The 22,143-nt window shown below is 37.3% G+C and overlaps 1 protein-coding gene across 1 annotated transcript; it reads right to left on the bottom strand.

Annotated features, from left to right (window-relative positions):
- Nucleotides 1-11,435: 11,435 nt before the first annotated feature.
- LOC114289268 (glutamate-1-semialdehyde 2,1-aminomutase, chloroplastic-like) lies at nt 11,436-17,709 on the bottom strand. The gene is made up of 4 exons (XM_082904049.1): nt 17,400-17,709; nt 14,544-14,717; nt 13,157-13,992; nt 11,436-11,703 (listed from the first exon to the last, which is right to left on the bottom strand). Exons 1-4 carry the CDS (start codon nt 17,472-17,474, stop codon nt 11,451-11,453), a joined length of 1,338 nt encoding a protein of 445 aa, XP_082760175.1. The 5' UTR covers nt 17,475-17,709; the 3' UTR covers nt 11,436-11,450.
- Nucleotides 17,710-22,143: the final 4,434 nt, after the last annotated feature.

Here is a 22,143-nt window from a genome sequence, read left to right as displayed (position 1 = left end):
CATTTTCACTTTTTCTTAAGGGCTCAACCCTGTTTGAGCCCCCCATATTGCACTTGCTTCAATACCCTTCTTAAATACCGTTTTCTTGCATGATTTTTTTAGCTTGTGTGTGATCTGTTTCGGAGCATGATGTAAACTGTAAATAGGCTTATTTTGAGCCCCTCTTCAACATTGAAGAAGGGATCAACACTGTTTGGGACCTCCATGCTATACTTGCCTTTATACTCCCTTTTTGGTCCCATTTTTGCATGCTTTGGCAGCCTATTGTGTTTTGGTTTTTGGCCATTTTACAGCACTTAAAATAGTCTCATTTTGGTCCATTCTTCATGTTTCATTTAGGGCCTTTCAGGGTTTGGGACCTCCATATGCCACTTCATGTTATATCTCTCTTTTGGTCCCCATTCTTGCATGTTTTGTTAGCCTATCATGCTTTTGTTTTTGGCCATTTTACAGTTCTGAAAATAGTCTTATTTTGGCCCATTCTTCATGTTTCATTAAGGGTCTTTGGCTGTTTGTGGAATATTTTGCATACCTCATGTTATAGCCTCTTTTGAGCCTTATTTTGCATTGCATTTCTAGCATGTTTGTATACTGTTTTGGAGTTTTTACAGTTCTGTAAATATGCTTATTTTTGGTCCCTCTTCAATGTTGTAAAAGGGAATTTTTCAGTTTGGGCTTTGCATATACCACTTGCCTCTTTGGCCACCTTTTGGCCCTTTTTCTTGCATGGGAGTGCAGCCATACCTGTGTTTGTTTTTGGGGTTTTTACAGTTCTGGAAAACATCATATTTTGGGCCCCTCTTCAATGTTGTTGAAGGGTCCTAACCCATTTGGAGTTAGCAGTTGTGAGTTGCTTCATAATCTCATGTTTAGGGCCATTCTCGCATGCTAATTTTGCCCTATCTTTGCTTGCTGTTTGGCCATGTTTTGTACTAGTAAAATGCTTATTTTGGGGCTGCCTTGCTTCTGTCTTTTCATTCCATGTGCCAATTATGCATGATTGGTATAACTATAGGCCATTTCGGGTGCCTAATTTTGCATTTCGGGAGAAATTCCATGCATCGGGTGTGCTTTCGCCTCGTTTCGGGGCTGTTTTCCCGCACATTTCAGTGCTGAGATTCCATTAGCATGTTTGCATATCATTTTCCATGCCATTGCATTGCGTATGCCATTGCCTCGGTTTGCGTGCCCGTGTGCACGCGTTTCGAGGCACTTCATTTTCATCCATCGGCCTCTTATGTGAGTGTAGCTGAGGCTCTCTCATGTTAGTATAAGTCCATGTTGCATTCTACATGCCATTTTAGCCATATTGCATTGCGTATGCCATTGTCTCGGTTTGCGTGCCCGTGTGCACGCATTTCGAGGCACTTCATTTTCATCCATCGGCCTCTTATGTGAGTGTGGCTGAGGCTCTCTCATGTTAGTGTAAGCCCATATCATATTTTCATGTCATTTGCATTGCGTATGCCATTGCCTCGGTTTGCGTGCCCGTGTGCACGCGTTTCGAGGCACTTCATTTTCATCCATCGGCCTTTTATGTGAGTGTAGCTGAGGCTCTCTCATGTTAGTATAAGTCCATGTTGCATTCTATATGCCATTTTAGTCATATTGCATTGCATATGCCATTGCCTCGATTTGCGTGCCCGTGTGCACGCGTTTCGAGGCACTTCATTTTCATCTATCGGCCTCTTATGTGAGTGTGGCTGAGGCTCTCTCATATTAGTGTAAGCCCATATCACATTTCCATGTCATTTACATTGCGTATGTCATTTTCTCGATTTGCGTGCCCGTGTGCACACATTTCGAGGCATCTCATTTTCATAGCATCGTGCATACTAGGCTGTATCTTAGTTGCATTCATGCATATCATGCATATTGCATCGTGTTCGGGATAGGAGTCAGCCCGGGCACGGGAAACAAGGTGCGTTTCGTACTCCGAGTGACGGAACGTGTCTCAATTCCCAGTCACCGACACTCCGGATTACCCATGATGGAGTTAGGTTTTGTTGTGTTTTCATGTGCATTCATCCCGTATTAAATTGTGCAATTCGACTCCTCGGCTATCATGCCTCGATATGCGTGATTGGTGGCACGAGGATCGAGGCATGCATATATCTGTGAAAATACATTGCTATGCCCCTTTCCTGCTCTCTGTTGCAGCAAAATGAAGAATCAACAAACTTCCGGAGTTTGGCACGCTTTCCAAGAATAACTGCTAAACAGAGGCTGATTGGGGCATCCCGGTAGATTTTCGCGCAAGGCAGCCCAGACATGCATCATTCATCAGAAGCAAGGCAGTCCCTGGCTTGCATGCCAGTTTTACAGTTTTCTTAGTTAATTTGTTAATTAATTAGGAATTTGTATTTTATTCGGACTGTAATATTTGGACTGTAATATTCTTTTATTCGGGACTGTATATTTATTCGGACCCTCTGCGCGAGGGCACAACTGTAATAAGTGTGCGTGTGTGTGTTGTATGTCTTCCAACCCCACGTCTTTCTCCCTTTTATTTATCCGCTTATGATGGTTAGATTAGGGCATATTTCAATTAGCATACAGTATGACAGCATGTTTGCATCATTCATCCGTTTTGCATGCACCGGGCTCGGCGCATCATACTAACTGCATTGTATTTTCAATTCCAAATTGAATACATGTTAGCTGTAGCATTCCATATGCCATGTTTAGAATAGCCGAGCCTACTATAGGTTGCATTATCGCATGTGTTGCATTAGGCATGTCTGTATACTTAGGATCATGCATGATTTCTAATGTAAACTTCTGTTTTGGCTTGGAGTACTCGGTAAGTTTTATGCCTTAGCATCCTTGCATGCGTGTGAGTGAATGCAATGATAGCATGCTTACCATGAGGCTAATTGCTTATGTGATATAACTGCCTGAATGCCTGTGGGTGAAGGTTGGGTTACTTAAATTGGAATAAATCATCAAATGTTTTAAGCCTACCTGCGGGTAGCAAACCATTTTCCAAAAGCGAACATGAAATGTTTTGTTCCAATTCAGGCGATCCAGTCTATACTTATATGCTGTGTGCATCACATAGTAACCTAGGCTAATAACCGGAATAAGAACACACAAAGTTTTCAAAAATAGATATCACGGTTAGTAGAGGCCGATCTTTGATCGGGCGAGCGGGGGTGCTCACGAAGTGACCTTCCTCAATCGTACCCAAGTTCCCGAGCCGAGGCAACTTTGGTGATGACGGACACGTGGCCTTAGGCAACGAGTCAGGGTTTCCTAAATTTCCCAAAATAAAATATTTAGGTGGCGACTCTGTATCTGGCAAAGCAGTCCATGTTTGGCACTTCTTTCAAAAATCTGTTTTCTCAAAACGATTTGCCGGATTTGGACTCTTTGGTTCAGACTTAGAACCGTGACTACAAATCGAGTCCGAGCTGTAGCGAGGTCCCCCGCGGGCTTGTTACACCTAGGGCCAAAGGCAGCACAATCGTCGAAGATCTTAATCCCATTACATCTCTGTAGCTGACCTTGTCAATATAATGTACCAACCACACATAGCAAACATTTGAATAGGGAAAAATCTCACTCAATGCTAACAGCCCAACACACTGACAGTACCAAAAATCGAAACTTTTGCGACGGTCTTAAACGTTGCAAAATATTCACATATCATCGCAAAAGAGTTTTTGCGACAGAATAATGACGGAAAATGGGGGATGGTAGAAGAGGGCGTGACAAAAAGTATTTGCGAAGGTTACAAACCGTCACTTTCTTGTAGCAATGGCTAATCAATGGTTTTTGCGATGGTTTAACCTGATACAAAAAAAGAGAAAAAAAACTTCACTTTTAGTGACCATGTTGGTTGCCGTCGCCAAAACTTTTTTAGCAACGGTATTTGACGTCGTGAAAAGTATTATTAGCGACGGTCTAAAACGTCGCAAAAACTATAATTAAATTAATACCATATTTGCGACAGCTTAAACCGTCGCAAAAAATTTGAACTAATATGTATATGCGACAGGTTAACCTGTCGCTAATAAAAGTATGGAAATGATGATTACATTAGTAACGGTTTATTATTGTCGCAATAAAATTATTTTTATAAAATCAATATATATTTTATTAATTTATTCCTTATACAAATTATTAATATTTTCTAAAATAAAATACATTCACATCCACATCCACATCCACATTCACATTCACAAAATCATACGTATATATGTACCCTGTAACAATTGTCTACCAAATATTATTTACAAAAATATATAAAACATTCTCCAACAACACTAATAATTTCAAGAGCTTAAATTTTTGTATCTAAAGCAAACAAAAGTATCGACAATAATATTTGTTTTAATATCAATAGTAAGCTCCAATATCGATATGCGAAGATATCATCACGTACTCAAAGGGGGTTGCATCTACAAAAAGAAACCCAAAAATAATCAGGATTTACAACAAAATTAATTTCAAGCTTATAGAAAATGTAAAACATTTGATATTTATTTCAAAAAATAAATAAATAAATAAGATTGTAAGCTGCAATATCGATATGCGAAGATATCATCACGTACTCAAAAAGGTTGCATCTGCAAAAAGAAATTAACAAAAAAATCATTTACAATATAATTGATTTCAAGCTTACAAAAAATGTAAAACATTGGATACTTATTTCAATAAATAAATAAATGCATAAATAAGATTGTAAGCTCCAATATCGATATGCGAAGATATCATCACATACTCAAAAGGTTTGCCTCTACAAAAATAAAACCAAAAAAAAAAAAAATCATTTACAATATAATCAATTTCAAACATACAGAAAAGGTAAAACATTTTATATTTATTTTAATAAATATATAAATACAAAAAAAAAAAACAAAAAAGATTGTAACATATACATGAATCGAGCGCCACACAATATATCTTCCAACAGCTTCACCAATTGTTCTTAGACCTCATGATGTTTCCAAATGAGTGTTCGACTTTTTCGCTTTTAAGACAAACACTTTGTAATATTCAAGGCCAATTGGAACTCCATCAATTTCACACAACAGATCGCCAATAACAAGAAGCCTCTCTGCCAATTGCACTAATGGTATACGTGAAATATCCAAATAAACTTTAATTACAGCCTACAATGATAATAATACTATTAAAATCAAGTAGCGATTGAACACATTGTGCTATAATCTAACAATAATCAAATAAACACAAAAGATTAAAAGAGTTTGTAAAAGACAAGTTTTCACAAATGGAAATTTGGCTACAGATTCAAAATCAGAAATTGGTTTCGAGTGCCGTCTACGGTTGGAAAAAGAATTTGTAAAGGACAAGTTTTCACAAACGGAAATTAGGATCCAGATTCAAAGCCGGGAAACAGTTTCGAGTCTCGTCTTCTTCTACAAGTTATTTGTGCCTAATTAGTTAAGTGTGTCAAGTTTCGTCGACATCTGACGCCGTTTGAGCATTTTAGTGAGTCAACTGGTTCGGAAAAAGAGTTTGTAAAGAACAAGTTTTCATAAACAAAAATTAGGCTCAAGATTCAAAACAGGGAATCAGTTTCGAGTTCTATCTTCTCCTACAAGTCATCTGTGCCTAGTTAGTCATGTGTGTCAAGTTTCGTTGATATTTGACGTTGTTTGAGCATTTTAGTGAGTCAACCAGTTAGAAAAATAGTTTTTAAATAACTAGTTTTCATAAACGGAAACTAGGCTCTAGATTTAAAATCGGGAATCGGTTTAAAGTTTTGTCTTCTCCTACAAGTCATTTATGCCTAGTTAGTCGCCTGTGTCAAGGTTCGTTCACATCCGACCCCGTTTGAGCATTTTAGTAAGTAAACCGGTTCGAAAAAGAGTTTTTAAAGAACAAGTTTTCAAAAATGAAAATTAGGCTCTAGATTCAAAATCGGGAATCGATTTTGAGTTTCGTCTTCTCCTACAAGTCATTTGTGCCTAGTTAGTCATGTATGTCAAGTTTTGTTGACATCGGACGCTGTTTGAGCATTTTAGTGAGTCAACCAGTTCGAAAAATTGTTTTTAAATAAAAAGTTTTCATAAACGAAAATTAGGCTCTAGATTCAAAACCAGGAATCAGTTTCAAGGTTCGTCTTCTCCTACAAGTCATTTGTGCGTAGGTAGTTGTGTGTGTCAAGTTTCGTTGACACTAGACGCCATTTTGAGCATTTTAGTGAGTCAACTAGTTCAAAAGAGAGTTTTTAAAGAACAAATTTTCATAAACAGAAATTAGGCTCTAGATTCAAAATCGGAAATCAGTTTCGAGTTTCGTCTTCTCCTACAAGTCATTTGTGCCTAGTTAGTCGTGTGTGTCAAATTTCGTTGACATCCGACATAGTTTAAGAATTTTAGTGAGTCAACCAGTTATGAAAAAGAGTTTGTAAAGAATAAATTTTCATAAATGAAAATTAGGCCCTGATTCAAAATCGGGAATCGATTTCGAGTTCCTTCTTCTCCTACAAGTCATTTGTGCCTAGTTAGTCATGTGTGTCAAGCTCCGTTGACATCGGATGGCAGTTGAGCATTTTAGTGTATCAACCGGTTCGAAAGAGAGTTTTTAAAGAACAAGTTTTCATAAACAGAAATTAGGCTCTAGATTCAAAACTAGGAATCGATTTCAAGTTCTGTCTTCTCGTACAAGTCATTTGTGCCTAGTTAGTCGTGTGTGTCATGTTTCGTTGACATCGGACGCCGTTTGAACATTTTAGTGAGTCAACCGGTTCGAAAAAAAGTTTTTAAAGAACAAGTTTTAATAAACAGAAATTAGGCTCTAGATTTAAAATTAGGAATCTTTCTCCTACAATTCATTAGTGCCTAATTAGTCGTGTGTGTCAAGTTTCGTTGACATCGGACGCCGTTTGAGCATTTTAGTAAGTCAACCGGTTCGAAAAAGAGTTTTTAAAGAACAAGTTTTCATAAGCGAAAATTAGGCTCTAGATTCAAAACTGAGAATCGGTTTTGGGTTCCGTCATCGTCTACAAGTCATTTGTACCTAGTTAGTCGTGTGTGTTAAGTTTTGTTGACATCCGACGTCGTTCTAGCATTTTAGTGAGTCAAACCGGTTCGAAAAAGAGTTTTTAAAGAATAAGTTTTCATAAATGAAATTAGCCTCTAGATTCAAAATCGGGAATCGATTTCGAGTTCCGTCTTCTCCTACATGTCATTGGGGCCTAGTTAGTTGTGTGTGTCAAGTTTCGTTGACATCCGACGTCGTTTGAGCATTTTAGTGAGTCAACTGGTTAGAAAAAGTGTTTTTAAATAACTAGTTTTCATAAACGAAAATTAGGCTCTAGATTTAAAACCAGGAATTGGTTTAAAGTTCCGTCATCTTCTACAAGTCATTGGTGCCTAGTTAGTCGTGTGTGTCAAGTTTCGTTCACATCCGACGCCGTTTGAGCATTTTAGTGAGTCAACCGGTTTGGAAAAAGAGTTTATAAAGAACAAGTTTTCATAAATGGAAATTAGGCTCTAGATTTCGAGTTGTATCTGCTCCTACAAGTCATTTCTACCTAGTTAGTCGTGTATATCAAGTTTCGTTGACATCCGATGCCGTTTGAGCATTTTGTGTGTCAATCGGTCTGAAAAAGAGTTTTTAAAGAATAAGTTTTCATAAACAAAAGCTAGGCTCTAGATTCAAAATCGGGAATCGATTTCGTGTTTCGTCTTCTCCTACAAGTCATTTGTGCGTAGTTAGTTGTGCGTGTCAAGTTTCGTTGACACCGAACGCCATTTGAGCATTTTAGTGAGTCAATTGGTTCAAAAAAGAGTTTTTAAAGAACAAGTTTTCATAAACGGAAATTAGGCTCTAGATTCAAAATCAGGAATCAGCTTCAAGTTCCGTCTTCTCCTACAAGTCATTTGTACCTATTTAGTCGCGTGTGTCAAATTTTGTTAACATCCAACGTAGTTTGAACATTTTAGTGAGTCAACCGGTTCAAAAAAAGAGTTTGTAAAGAACAAATTTCCATAAATGGAAATTAAGGTCTAGATTCAAAACTGGGAATCAGTTTCAAGTTCCGTCTTCTCCTACAAGTCATTTTTGACTAGTGAGTCGTGTGCAATGGAAATATGTCAAGAAATTGTTACGCACAAATAAAACAGAGATGAGACAAAAATTTGTACAAAAATTAAGCAACCTACTACCATTAGAGGGTGTGTATTATTTATACTTTTTGGTGAAACTTACAGAAGGAATGAGGGGATTAGAGGGGGGAGAATTTTGACAATGAATATTCATCTATACAACTTTGAATTGTGATATTTGTTTTGATGAATCCAATATTTAAGTTACTATTTCAATGATTATTACTATGTTCATCATCATGTACTTGTAATCTTACAAGACAAACAATTGTGCTAGTATTACTAAAAGGGAAATGTAACATTACTACTTTGACAGTAAACCAAGTCCTGTTTCAGATAATATTGTACAAATTAGTTCAAGACCATATTAGTACATTTCGTTATAAACTTACTCTGTTTCAAAATATATTAAATTATAAAAAGTAGTGAACCAAAATCAACTCTGCATACCAGTGGAACTGAGCAATCAAGAACGAAAAACTTGATTATCAAACAAGGCAGCTGAAAAACAGAAAGCACATAAGCTTCATTGGTAGCTTAATCAACTCTTGATGGAAATAGGTTGACTGACCAAGCTCAAAAACATAAATACAGCAGCAACATCATTACACCCTAGCTTTACAATTTCTCATCATCATACACAATAACACCTCAATCAAAACAAATATATATATATATATATATATATCTTATATAAAGGCTTCAATTAGTGTGTTGAAACCATTACTTCTTATATCAAGCGTCTTATTTTTCTATTAAAAAAAATTAGAATGAGAAGAGTAGGACTTCAACTTACGACCCTGAGTCTATTAACTAAGACTCTAACCACATGAGTGACACAACACATGTGAAAATATATTTTTAATACTTATTTAAATTGCGCACACATCACGTGTGCCAACCGCCAGTATAGATATATATCAATAATCACAAAAAAAAAATCCTCAACGATATTAAGTTTCAACAGCACAACTTCCCTGTTTTGCTACTCTCTTCAGACACCATTCCTCAAATTAATATATTTCTTTTAAGCATTCTAATCAGTTGGAAGCTTGTTAAGGATCAACTGAAAACACGAGTTTGTATGACTAACTACTTGGCTACCAACATATAATCTTGTGGTAGCAAACTACTACTTGGCTGCCAACATATAATCTTATGGTAGCAATCTTACTAAAAACATACATGTCCAAATATCATTAGATGTTTAAATATCATTGATTTTTGACAATCAATCACATTTAACCTCTTGTATTTTTTAGTAAAATTTTTAGTAAGATTGTTAGTATACCCAGAATTATTCAACTTTTCTATGAATCTAAAATAAAATTTTAAAGTACTATTGAATGGTACTAACCCCTATCTTTTACTTTCCCAAATGAAGTCATGAATTGTCAAATAAAGAGAGATGACTTGAAATACAAATTTCATGTGCAATGTTCTATAATTATTACTCCTAAGTAAAGGACAAAAAACAACAAAAATAACATGACAATTACCCACACACACACCAACCCACTCCCCCCCCCCAAAAAAAAAAAAAAAAAAAAAACTTAATAGTGCCAATCACTGGATTTTTGCTTTTGTGTTTTTTGTTTGAGATGATCATTGAGCAGTATAATGTCACTCGATGAATCTATACTTAAAATAACAAAAACAAGAAACAAGGTAATATAAAGTTAGTAAGTGAATCTATATTCAACTTTAACAAATAGAAATGAGCTAAGCAACAAACAAGGACATGAATGGAAAAAAATTAAAAAAAAAAAAGAAGAAAAAGGGTGACCTTGGTAAGTCAAAATTATTTCTTTGCTAAGACAAAGTTTCCCCTTAAATAATGACATTAATTAAGGGAAAACTTGCATAAGCTGGCCTTGGTAAGTCAGAATTATTTGCTATTCCTATCAATTAGCATAAATTGTATTCCTAGATCAGATCAAACAATAAAAATTCATAGATCAAAAGAAGTCCAAGCAATTCAGTCACCAATTAACCAAAAGCATCAATGGACTATAATTATATAGAAAATAAGCTGTGGAAACTGTGTTTCACTACAACAAACTCACTTTTAAATTATAAATAAACCCTATATATATATTCAAGGCATGTTAGATAAATAACCATCTATCACCTGTAGAGTCACAGAGTTGAAGCACAATTCAATAGTCATCCTCATTTATACTCATAACTTTTAACTAACTAGGACAAAATAAAAAGTCGCAGTACTAAGCCAAAATCAATTCAAAGTATCTTCCAAATATAGCCCACAAAGCTTGATTATTCATTGTTGTTCCAAGGATACAGAGTCACATAGAGACATAGAGGAACCATTTCAAACCAGTCAATAGAGGAACCGACTGGAATCAGAGTCAAAAGAAGCATGCTGTCTCGCCACCGAACTAGTCTCGCCGCTGCTGAACCGGTCTTGCCGCCAATTGAAACCCTTCCCCTTCAACCCCAGTCTCTCTCGAAACCCTGTATCTTCAACCCCAGTCTCTCTTCCAACCCTGTAAATGAAAACAAAAAACAAAACAAAAATAGTTAAGTAGTTCTTATCTACACCACCCAAAGCTACGAAACCCAATGTCAACAAATCCCCACACTTGTCTCTCATAGTAATTAGGGATTAAGTTTTTGCGATGAGTTTAAGGACCGTCGCTAATGAGCAAAAATAAAAAAAAATTGCGACGGATTAAAAAAGGGCGTTGTAAAAAAAAAAAAACAACGGGTAACATACCGTCACGTATAATATTGCTTTTTGCCAGGGTCATGAATTTTCTGTCTCTAATAATGGTATTTAGTCGGTGCCTTTTTTGCGACAGTGAAATGCCGTCGCAAAAAAATTAATTTCGCGACGGTTTTTTTTGCTGTCGCAAAAGCTTATTTTTTGCGACGATTTTCAAACCGTCGAAAAAAGTTCTAAAGCCTCCTTTTCTAGTAGTGTGATCCTGTTGACCACTCCATGCATAACCACCACCTGCAATTATGATTAAAAAAAATGAAGAAAACATGGCTTATAATTAATACAATCACAAGAAATATATCTGTAACTAAGATAACCAAGAAAAACCCAAGGAGAAAGATAGAACTATATATCTGTAACATTTTTATGTTTAGCAATAAGCACCCAACTGTGATCCCAACTTCAAGATTCAGTAAGGCAAGATAAAGGAAAAAGAAAATACAGGTGAAATTACAATATTTTTTTAATAGCAAATGATACATTCCACAATGAACATTCGTACAAAATGTTTCGAGTTAAATTACAAATAGTTTTTCAATCAATGAAAAACCTAGAAGAAGAAAAAAAAAAATGTCAAGTGCCTACAAAAAAAAAAGACAAACCTTGATATGGGGGAGATCGTGGCTTTAAAGTTGCCGGAAAACCTTTTCAGCCGCTTCTATGGTCCGTTTGATATCCTCTGAGGTATGAGCTAAGCTAGTAAACCCGGCCTCAAACTGTGAAGGCGCAAAGTAAACGCCTTTCTCGAGCATGCCTCTATAAAACTTCGCAAACTTTGCAGTGTCACTCTTCTTTGCATCCTCAAATTCATAAACTGGCCCTTCTGTGAAGAAAAATCCAAACATCCCGCTTATATACCCGCCACAAAAATTGGACCGTCTTGGTGTACTCTGAGACAAATTGTTCCATAATTTTTCTAGATATTATTATTATTTTTAAAGAAGGATTCATTAATTGTATCTAAAAACCTCTCTTTTCCTTCTCTAAAAACCTCCTTCTCCGGCCTCTTTTTTGGGCCGGTTGGCCGCTGCCTTTGGCTATGGCGGTCGGCTGGCCTAGCTCGTGTTTTCCTTTGTCTTGTTAGTTTTCTTTTCAATAAACTTGAGTCCCCCGTTTCTACCCACCTAGGAGTGTTTCGTTGTTGCGGGCGAGTGTTTGGTGTATCCAGGTTTTGTCATCAGTTTGTACTCATGTGTTTTCACCTTGCCGTAGTAGCTGGTTCAGCAGGGGCGTCCTGGTATTTCACTCGCGCGCTCTTTGGCGAGTAGGAGTTTGAGGGGTGCGCTTTTTGGGCGGTAACAAGGGGATCGTAGGCGGTCCAGTTCTGTCCGGTTGTCACTCGAGCGCTCCTCCTCGAGTGAGAGTTTGAGGGGTGAAGTTCTACCATTTGTATGGAAGTGTCCCAGTGGGTGGTCGGTGCTCGGTGCTCGGTGGGTGTGCGGATCCGCGGCGTGAGTTGGAAGACCTGTTGGTTATGGAGTTTCGCAGAAGGTATTGGGTGTGAGTTAGAAGGAGACCTGATGTAGCAGAGGAGGTGTAGTCTTCCCGGTGGTGGCGTTGGTGTTTTATCGGCCGGAGTGGGCGTTGGGAGTGGGAGGCGTGGGGTATTTTTAAACCTCAGCCGTTAGGATTTGTTTTAGGGAGAGGAGTAGTAGCAGCATGGTGTGGGCTTTGGGAGTTTGGCAGAGGGTATTGGGTGTGAAGACCTGTTGAAGCAGTGGAGTTGATGTAGCAGAGGCATGGGGAGGTGAGGTTTTCATGCGGCAGTAGAGTTGATGCAACAGTGGAGCTGAAGTTTTCTTCCCGGTGGTGGAACTGGTGTTTTCTCGGCCGGAGTGGGTATTGGGAGTTGGGAGGCGTGGGGTGGTGTAGTAGCTGAGACGTGGGGAGTTGTAGCAGTTGATGCAGCAGAGGCGTGAGGCATGGGGAGTTGTAGCAGCTAAGCCGTGGGTCTTGGCAGATTAGACGTGGGTTGCTGATTGGACGTTGGTTGGAGGGCTTCGGGCTGCTTGGGTGTTTAGTTTAGTTCTCGTTATTTAGTTTGTTTTAGCAGCTGTGTTGTGGGTCTTGTTTTGTTTCTTTAGTTTGTTTTGGGTGTTTTTGTGGGTTTTTGTGGGGACTCATGTATTTAAATTTCTTAGTTAAGTTCTTCTTAACTTATAATTTAAAAAATCGAGAGGCTTAGGGGTTGGTTGTATGGATGCGAGTAGCAGTAGTAGGGGTATTTTTATACTTTCGAATCTCTCTCGATGCATCTCATCTTCCTGTACTTTTAATTTCATGCTGTTTAATGAAATTTTTCTTTGCTGATAAAAAAAAAAAAAAAATATACCCGCCACAAAATGCATGCCTGGTTCTCTTCTCAGCATCAACAATGCCTTGAATGAGCTCACTTGTGATCTTATTTAAGTACTCATAACTTCCTGGCTCTTTCAACCACTTAAGAGTGTGAATTCCTGCAGCCATTGCCAATGGGTTTCCACTTAGAGTCCCGGCTTGGTACATGGGTCCGGCTGGTGCAACCATCTCCATAATCTCTCTCCTTCCTCCGTATGCACCGACCGGCAAGCCACCACCAATGATCTTCCCAAGAGTGGTTAAATCGGGAGTTACTCCAAAATATTCCTGAGCTCCACCGTAAGACAAGCGAAACCCAGTCATAATTTCATCAACTATTAGAAAAGCGTCATTTTCTTTGGTGATTTTTTGGAGATCCTCAAGGAAACCAGGTTTAGGAGCGATGAAGCCCGAGTTCCCAACAACGGGTTCAAGTATAACCTCAACAATCTCTCCCTTGTTTGCGTCGAAGAGATTTTTAACGGTTGAGATATCATTGAAAGGGGATGTTAGGGCTTCATAGGTGGCTCCTTTGGGAACACCGGGCGAGTTGGGGAGCCCTAGGGTGGCAACCCCACTGCTTGCCTTTACTAGAAATGGATCTGCATGGCCATGGTAGCAACCCTCGAACTTGATGATCTTCTCACGATGAGTGAAAGCACGAACCAAGCGGATAACACCCATGCACGCTTCTGTGCCCGAGTTGACAAACCGGACCATTTCTATACTTGGAACAGCCGAGATGACCATCTCTGCCAGATCATTTTCTAGAAGACATGAAGCACCAAAGCTTGTTCCCTTCTTCATTGTTTCAGCCAAAGCTGCAAGTACCTGCAAGGTAAAAATTTGTCCAAGAAGATTTGTATTTAAAGTCATAACAATGTAATTCACATCAATTGTTTGTGAGAACTCCAATACATTTTCTCTTTTCTTTTCTTTTTTTCCCCTCTGTAGGGAAAAAAACGACTGCTAACTTTGCCAACCCCGTTTCTGATGAAGGGATTTTCCAACCAATATAAACCAATGAAAAGCTTTCTCTCATTGAAACTATATCCTTAAGGTGTGACAAAAGGTGTAATTATAGCAATTAATGATCTTATTTAAGAGGGTGTTCCCTTTGTAAAATGGGAAGTCTAAAGTGTCATTGTAAAATGCACCAACTTCTATGGAAGAAATCATAAAAACTGTTAACAAGTACACCAAATCGCTTTCACTGAGGAAATAGAAGCACAAAAAGTAGAAAAACAGTAGAGCAAAAAAAATATGTAGCCCGCCACTTTGTGATACTTCCAGTGTTGGATATCCAGATTGCCTGTAGCTGAACAATATCTTAGATTTTCAAAAGCCAAAATAAAATTAGGGAATAGGAGTAGGAATAGAACCTCATCATCTGCGTGACCAATGATGGCTGGCCCCCATGAACCAACATAATCGATATACTCATTGCCATCTATGTCCCATATTTTAGAGCCCTTAACAGAATCCATAATAATAGGTTGTCTGCCAACTGATTTGAAAGCACGTACAGGAGAATTTACACCTCCGGTCATCAATTCCTGTCAGTATTAAATGAGTTGGTAAGATATTTGAAATAAATACTTCCATTTGACCTCAGTAAAAGATAAGACTGGAATATAAGAAGAAAATATAATAAGCTAAGAAGCATGGAAATTTTTAAGAAGGTGATATGTCAATGTCAATACTAATACTCATCAAACCCTCCCCAACACCGACATGTGTGGATACGCATTCAATTATGTCCTATAAGTTTATAATTATTTTTTAGAATTGGACACTAGGGGGACAAATGTCCAACCATCACAATTTTGAAGGAATAACTTTGAAGCCAATAATTAAATTCACAGTGTGGATTCAAGCCTATTAATCCTTCCTCCATTAGAATTTTTTATTTTAGGATTTTGAAAGCCTAAAACTTCCAATTTATTTATGAATAGAGCTTTCTAAAATAGATTTTAGAGCATTTAATAATAAAAAAATTAAATTGTTATTGCTTTTGTGTACATATATGTAAATATATATATATATATATACATTTATTTCTTGTGTTGTCATCTCTGTCATGCCGTGTCTTGATTTTCGAAAATTGTTGCTTCAATGTGTCTATATCATGCCATATTTATGTCGAGAGTCCATATTTGTGCTTCATAGATAATAAGAGGTTCAATCTAGAAACAATTCTAGACACAAACCTAACTCGAAGGCCTATTAGTACGGTCCATCAAAGATCGGGGTGCATAATCACGTAATCTAGTTTCGTCTACCCAAAAATCTGTTCTCAAACATAACATTACATTCACTCCATTCTAACTTTGAACAAGTTTGTTTCAAGCCCGCTCGATGTCCCTTCCACTTACAATAACTCTTTACTTTTTCTTAACCTCAAATTTGACAATGAAAACCTTATTTTTTCAATTTGATATAACTCACATTTTTTCAATAAACCCACCTCACTCTGAAGAGATGGTTGAATTTAAACAAAAATCTAGAGACAAACCTAACCAGAAGGCTTTGTTACAATCAATGTGGACCCTTTGGAGGTGTAGCTGCATAATCATGTTAATCTAACGAACAACATGTTCTCAAATAGGATATTTCAACCCATTATAACTTCAACAATGTTCCTTTCAGCCTGTTTGACCTAGTCCTAGCCACTTAATAACTCGCTTTTGATAAAGGAGACCATTTTTTGTTTCATAACTTGCATTTGATTAAGGAACCCCCTTCACTGTTCAGTCTTCGGTAACGGATATAGGATGATTAGTTCTTTAATACATATCGTTAATTTAACTCCAGTAGACTGAAAACCAAGTTATGTTTTAAAAATGTTGAACCTAAATATGACTGGTAGACTTTCTCAGCAAAAAAATTCCCAAAAGCAGCCCAAAGAACTAACATGACTACTAGCAAGCTAAGAGGGGTTTATACAACTGATGAAAGAAAATTAAATGTAAATTAATTTCTTGGAAACTTGTCAAACTCTGCACTAATATGGATCCTAAAAGATATATTTTCATTTTGTCTTACTTAAGAATACGCAAATGATACATTTAAATGGATTATTATTGTCTGACAAATTAAAAAGTTATTACTTCCTTTACCGGTTAACACTTTATGATATGTCACTATATACAAGTAATGTCATGTATTCTACTGTTATGTTATAGCGCATACTTCTTGACTTGGGTATAAAAGAGTGCTAATAATGCATGTTCTGTATCTGTCACCAACAAACATGGTGCCATGACCCTCAGTCCCCATTTTTAGATTCAAGGGAGTAGTTGTCTCTTGGAAACAAAAATACGTCAAAGTGAACTACTCAATCATTCGCATCTGCATCCGCATCTGCATCCGCATCCACATCCACAAATGACAAATCAGCATACATGTGATTGGTTTCTCCATACTCTAAAATGACTAGACCAAAAACACATTTTTTTCACTTTGTTTGGATCGTGAGATGATAAAATAAAGAAAATGATTGGACTTTCTCACCTAAGTGAGAATATTATACAATAAAATAATAATAAAAAAATATTGTGGTTCCTCACCTTCTTGTTTGGAGAACAATGAGTAAAAGAGGATACATGTCCTTTTATTTTATTTGCTTTGTATTTAAAGGAGTGGTTTAGGTATTATAAATTTTTTTGCAAAGGAGTAGTTTAGGTATTATAAATCTTTTGTAAATAGTAATTTTGGTTTCTCACCAAATCTCACCACTTTTGGTGAGAAACAAAACTTAGGTTTGGAGTGATTTGTCTTTCTCACAATTTCTCTTCTTTTCTCACAATTACTCATCTCATCACTAATCATCCAAACAAGTAACGAGAAACCTCAATTCTCTCAATTTCTTTTCTTTTCTCACCACACCAAAACCCTCCATTCTCAAACAGCTAATCTATAATGTTATTAATTTACACTAGAAGCATAATGACAGCAAATAGACTTGACAAATCACACATTTTACCAATTTGTCAACTAAACTACATCGATTGCACGTATTAGTTGGAGCAATTAAGAGCCAAAAACAAGATACAATGTAACTAATCATATTAGAATCGAAACTACAGCAAATAGACTTGACAAATCATAAACTTTCACCATCCGCATTGATAATCTGACAGAAAAACTCACCGATTGATCACCTAAACGACATAGATTAACCAAAATCAAACATAACATGAATTAAATCTATTAAAGGTGGGAAATTACGAGTAAACCTTGGCGATGTTGAAAGCTTGTTCAGATTTCTTGAGAGTGAAAGTCTTCTTTTGCTCGTCAACTGAGACGGCCATTTTTATGGAACGGCCAAAAGATAGCAATGATGAAGATGGAGGGGGGGGGGGGGGCGTTTGAATTGGGTCTTTGAGCGAGTTTCGAAGACCACGATAGCCCTACACTAGCCACACCTGCTGCCATTGCTTCTCTCCCTCTTAGTTTATCTCTCTCTTTCTCTCTCTGTCTCTAAAACCCTCGCCGAGTTGAAGATAAGAGAGGATTCCACCAGCAAATCCTTGCCCTTCTCTCTCTCTCTCTGAGATATGATAAGGTTGATTGATGATATGAAAAATTGGATCGTTAGGCATGGCCATTTTAGTCTAGCCTGCAGGTCCCGCCCATATCTGATATAATTAATAATATATATATATATATATATATGTAATTAGATATAAGAAAGAAATACCAAAAATCTGTGGCTTATGAAGCACTGATACTTCAAAACAAATGTCGTATCCGTGTCAGACACGCAGACACATCAGGGACATGCAGACACTTCGGGGACACGAATGGGACACACTACATGGCGTGTCCCCTTATCTAATTAATTTATTTTCAGGGGACATTTCGGGGACACATTAGGAACGTGCCAAGTTGTTTTTTACCCCATTTTATTTAATGCTTTTGATGACTGTTGAATGTTTATTATTTATTATTTTTTTTCTTAGATTTAAATACTTAATAGATTATCAAAAAAAAAAGAAGATATAAACTATAAATGTTAGTTTAAAAGTGCTTTTAAAAAAAAAAATTAGAATTAAAGTTAGTTTTTGTTGATATTGATTGTTTGTGGATGTAATATTAATCTAGATAGCAAATAAAAATATATCAAAACATATTTTATTGTCGTGTCCCTGCTGTGTCCGTGTTTCTATTTTTTTAAATCACCATGTCTCATGTCTGCACCCGTGTCTGTGTCCGTGCTTCTTAGTCTGTGGCTCTATGTAAATATAAATAAATAAGAAGTCAAATTGTCATCCCCTTATTTTGTGATAGGAAATTATTTAGTGTGTTAATGATTTAAATGTTTCTTAATTTTTTTGACAATTTGAAATATGATCGGGTATCCGTGGGTATCAGGTATTTGCGGATGCGGGGGTGGGGCGAGGGCGGGGATGAGGGATGGAAAATCCGCCCCGTAGCCACCCTAGGCTATACTGCAATAAAATAAATCCAATAAAGTACTGCAAATAATTTGCTTTTTCTTTTTTTATTACTTATTTTTGGAGAATTTTTTTTTGTGTTCCCTGATATTAATATTTTATAAGATAAATCACTATTTTCATAGTATTTAGCTTCCTCAACATTTTTACAAAAAAAAATTGAATGAGAAAAATTCGTACCCGACTCAGAGAATTTCCGCCCCAACAGGGAGAAATTTCAATATGATCATAGAAAAATTTTGAAATCTCGCTGGTATGTTTTTCAAAAATTGTTGCTTCAATGTGTCTCTATCATGTCATATTCATGTCGAGAGTCCATATTTGTGCTTCATAGATAACAAGAGGTTCAATCTAGAAACAATTCTAGACATAAACCTAACTCGAAGGCTTATTAGTACAGACCATCAAAGATCGGGGTGTATAATCACGTAATCTAGTTCCGTCTACCTAAAAATCTGTTCTCAAACATAACATTACATTCACTCCATTCTAACTTTGAACAAGTTCGTTTCAGGCCCGCTCAATGTCCCTTCCGCTCACAATAACTCTTTACTTTTTCTTAACCTCAAATTTGACAATGAAAGCCTTATTTTTCTCAATTTGATATAACTCACATTTTTTTAATAAACTCACCTCACTCTGAAGACAAGGTTCAATTTAAACACAAATCTAGAGACAAACCTAACTAGGAGGCTTTGTTACAATCAGTATGGACCTTTTGGAGGTGTAGCTGCATAATCATGTCAATCTAACGAACAACATGTTCTCAAATAGGATATTTCAATCCATTATAACTTCAACAATGTTCCTTTCAGCCTGTTTGATCTAATCCCAGCCACTTAATAACTCGCATTTGATAAAGGAGACCAATTTTTGTTTCATAACTTGCATTTGATTAAGGAACCCCCTTCACTGTTCAATCTTCAATAACAAATATAGGATGATTAGTTCTTTAATGCACATAGTTAATTTAGCTCAAGTAGACTGAAAACCAAGTTATGTTTTAAAAATGTTGAACCTATATATGACTGGTAGACTTCCTCAGCAGAAATATCCCAAAAGCAGCCCAACGAACTAAGATGACTACTAGCTAGCTAAGAGGAGTTTATACAACCGATGAAAGCAAATTAAATGTAAATTAGTTTCTTGGAAACTTGTCAAACTTTGCAACGATATGGACCGAAAGCAAATTAAATGTGAATTAGTTTCTTGGAAACTTGTCAGACTTTGCAACGATATGGACCCTAAATGATATATTTTCATTTTTGTCTTACTTAAGAATATGCAAAAGATACATTTACACGGATTATTATTGTCTTACATATTAAAAAGTTATTACTTCCTGTACCGGTTAACAATTCATGATATGTCACTATATACAAGTAATGTCATGTATTCTACTGTTATGACATTTAGTATTCACATTCGCAGACAAACATATGCTCCAAGTCCGCGAGCACAAACATGGAGGAGCCAATAATGTTGGTGTTTACAAGTAATGAAAGACGGATGATTTCGTTTGCTGAGAAAATCATCTCCGAAGAGAAGGCCAGGCCAGTAATGAATAGAATGGAAGCATCAGTAGGTTGGGTGGACGGCCCTGAGAGTAGAGGAGAAGATCATGAATGGACGACTATTTCTAGGAAGCAAAGAAAGCCTAGAGCACCCTCCACCATCTTTATAGCCAACATTCCAGAGCATCTGCAGGTAGAATCTCTGGTAGGTGTCTTTCAAAGATTTGGCAGGGTTGTTCAAGCCTCAATCCCAAATAGAAGAACCAAACGCTTCAATTCAAGGTTTGGCTTCATTCGTTATGAAAGGTCAGATTCAGTAGAGGAGGCAGGCTCGCAAATTCAATGGAGCATGGTATGGCGATTTTAAACTTATTGTCAAACCTGCAAGGTTTGAGAGACCTCCACATCCTAAGCTCTTTCATGCAGAACAAAATCTGAGAGTCAGTCATGATGCACATCACTGTAATCCATTGATTTTGCCAAGAGATCATAACCACAACAAACTCTCCTATGCAGAGGTTGTGAAAAGAAAACTACAACCAAATGAACCAGCTGCAAGGGTTCAAGCAACTGAACCAAGCAGTAGAGTTCATGTGGAGGAAGAAGGAATCGAATGGCTTTATAGAAGTGTGGTGGTGAAAGCAAGTCTTCCACATGCAAATCAATCCATAATACTCTTTTTCACCTGAAGATGCCCAAAAAATTCAGGTGCGTGCAATGGGGGGCAAATCATGTCCTAACCTTTGAGTCCAAAGAAGAAATGAGGAATAGAATTGACAAAAATCAAGATTGGTTTAAATCAGGATTTGAAGCTGTGGTATAATGGTCCTCTTGGAAACAAAACAATCCTTGTATAAGATCAGTTTGGACCAATTGCTATGGAGTCCCTCTAAATCTCTGGAGCTGTAATACATTCAAGAGCATTGGAAGAGTTTGGGGTGAAGTGATTACGGTTGATGATTCAACACTGAAGAACCTATCTTTTGAATGCGGAAAGGTTATGATATTAACAAGTCAGTTTGAGGTCATTAACCATGCCATCAAATTGGTCTGTAAGGGAGGAGAACATGTTATCAGAGTTGCAGAGGAACAAATAATGAGCGTCTATAATCCAAAATCCGCCGGAGAATTTTCTGACGATGACATGTCTGATGAAAGAGTGCATCTGGATGATGTGGTTAATATACACCGAATACGGGAGGAGCAATGTGGCACCATGTCTGCACTGGGCAAGGTATTGATAATCCAAGCTGGAATCTCAACCGTTGGGGAGCAAGCAGCAGTGTATGGAGAAGTGGGATGCCAGATCATGCCTACAGTAAGCAACCATCCCGTTAAGGAAGCTGAAGAGTTTGCTCACTCAAAAATTCAAGAGATGGACCAAACCACTGACTGCAAAAATAAATAAGTAGCCCCCAGCCCAACCAATTCAATACTCCCTTTAAGCTCATCCTCTTCAAACTCGTCAACCCCAATTATTGTTAGCCCAAATCATAAAGCCCAACATCATAACCATTTATGTAGAGCTGGTCCACCCCATACAAAAGCAATCCACCAGGAGGGTTTTAACCAAGCCCAAACTCAAGCTACTGATACCCGCACTTTTGCTCCCCCGACCATCCCCAATCCCCATTCCCCAACTCTCAATCCTCATCACAACAATCATCTCCCACATCACCTCTAGTCCCTCTCTTCCCCTTCGAACCCTAATGAAAATTCCTGTGTCTTTTGTACCAGACTCACTTTCTCCTCATTCTGAAAACCTCAAACCAGCACGAAGGGAGAGTAAAAGGAACAGTTAATGACTGGGTTGATTCAGTTGGAAGATCCTTGAAACTGATTGTGGGTTTATCTAGGAGGAAGAGTAAAAGGAAGCTCCTGCAACAAGTGCTAGGAAATGTTGCAACCAAAGGGATAAGTAGAAGAGGGTGAAGACTTTCAGATCAGCTGCTGCAGCTATCTCACTTTCAATCTCTTCAGAAGCTATTGCTAATCGGAATCGAATTATT

This window comes from Camellia sinensis, chromosome 14 (genome assembly GCF_055761805.1).
Source record: "Camellia sinensis isolate YWXY chromosome 14, ASM5576180v1, whole genome shotgun sequence".
NCBI classification, from domain to species: domain Eukaryota; kingdom Viridiplantae; phylum Streptophyta; class Magnoliopsida; order Ericales; family Theaceae; genus Camellia; species Camellia sinensis.
The sequence above is the reverse complement of the archived record's forward strand: the minus strand, read 5'-3'. Positions and strand labels throughout refer to the sequence as shown.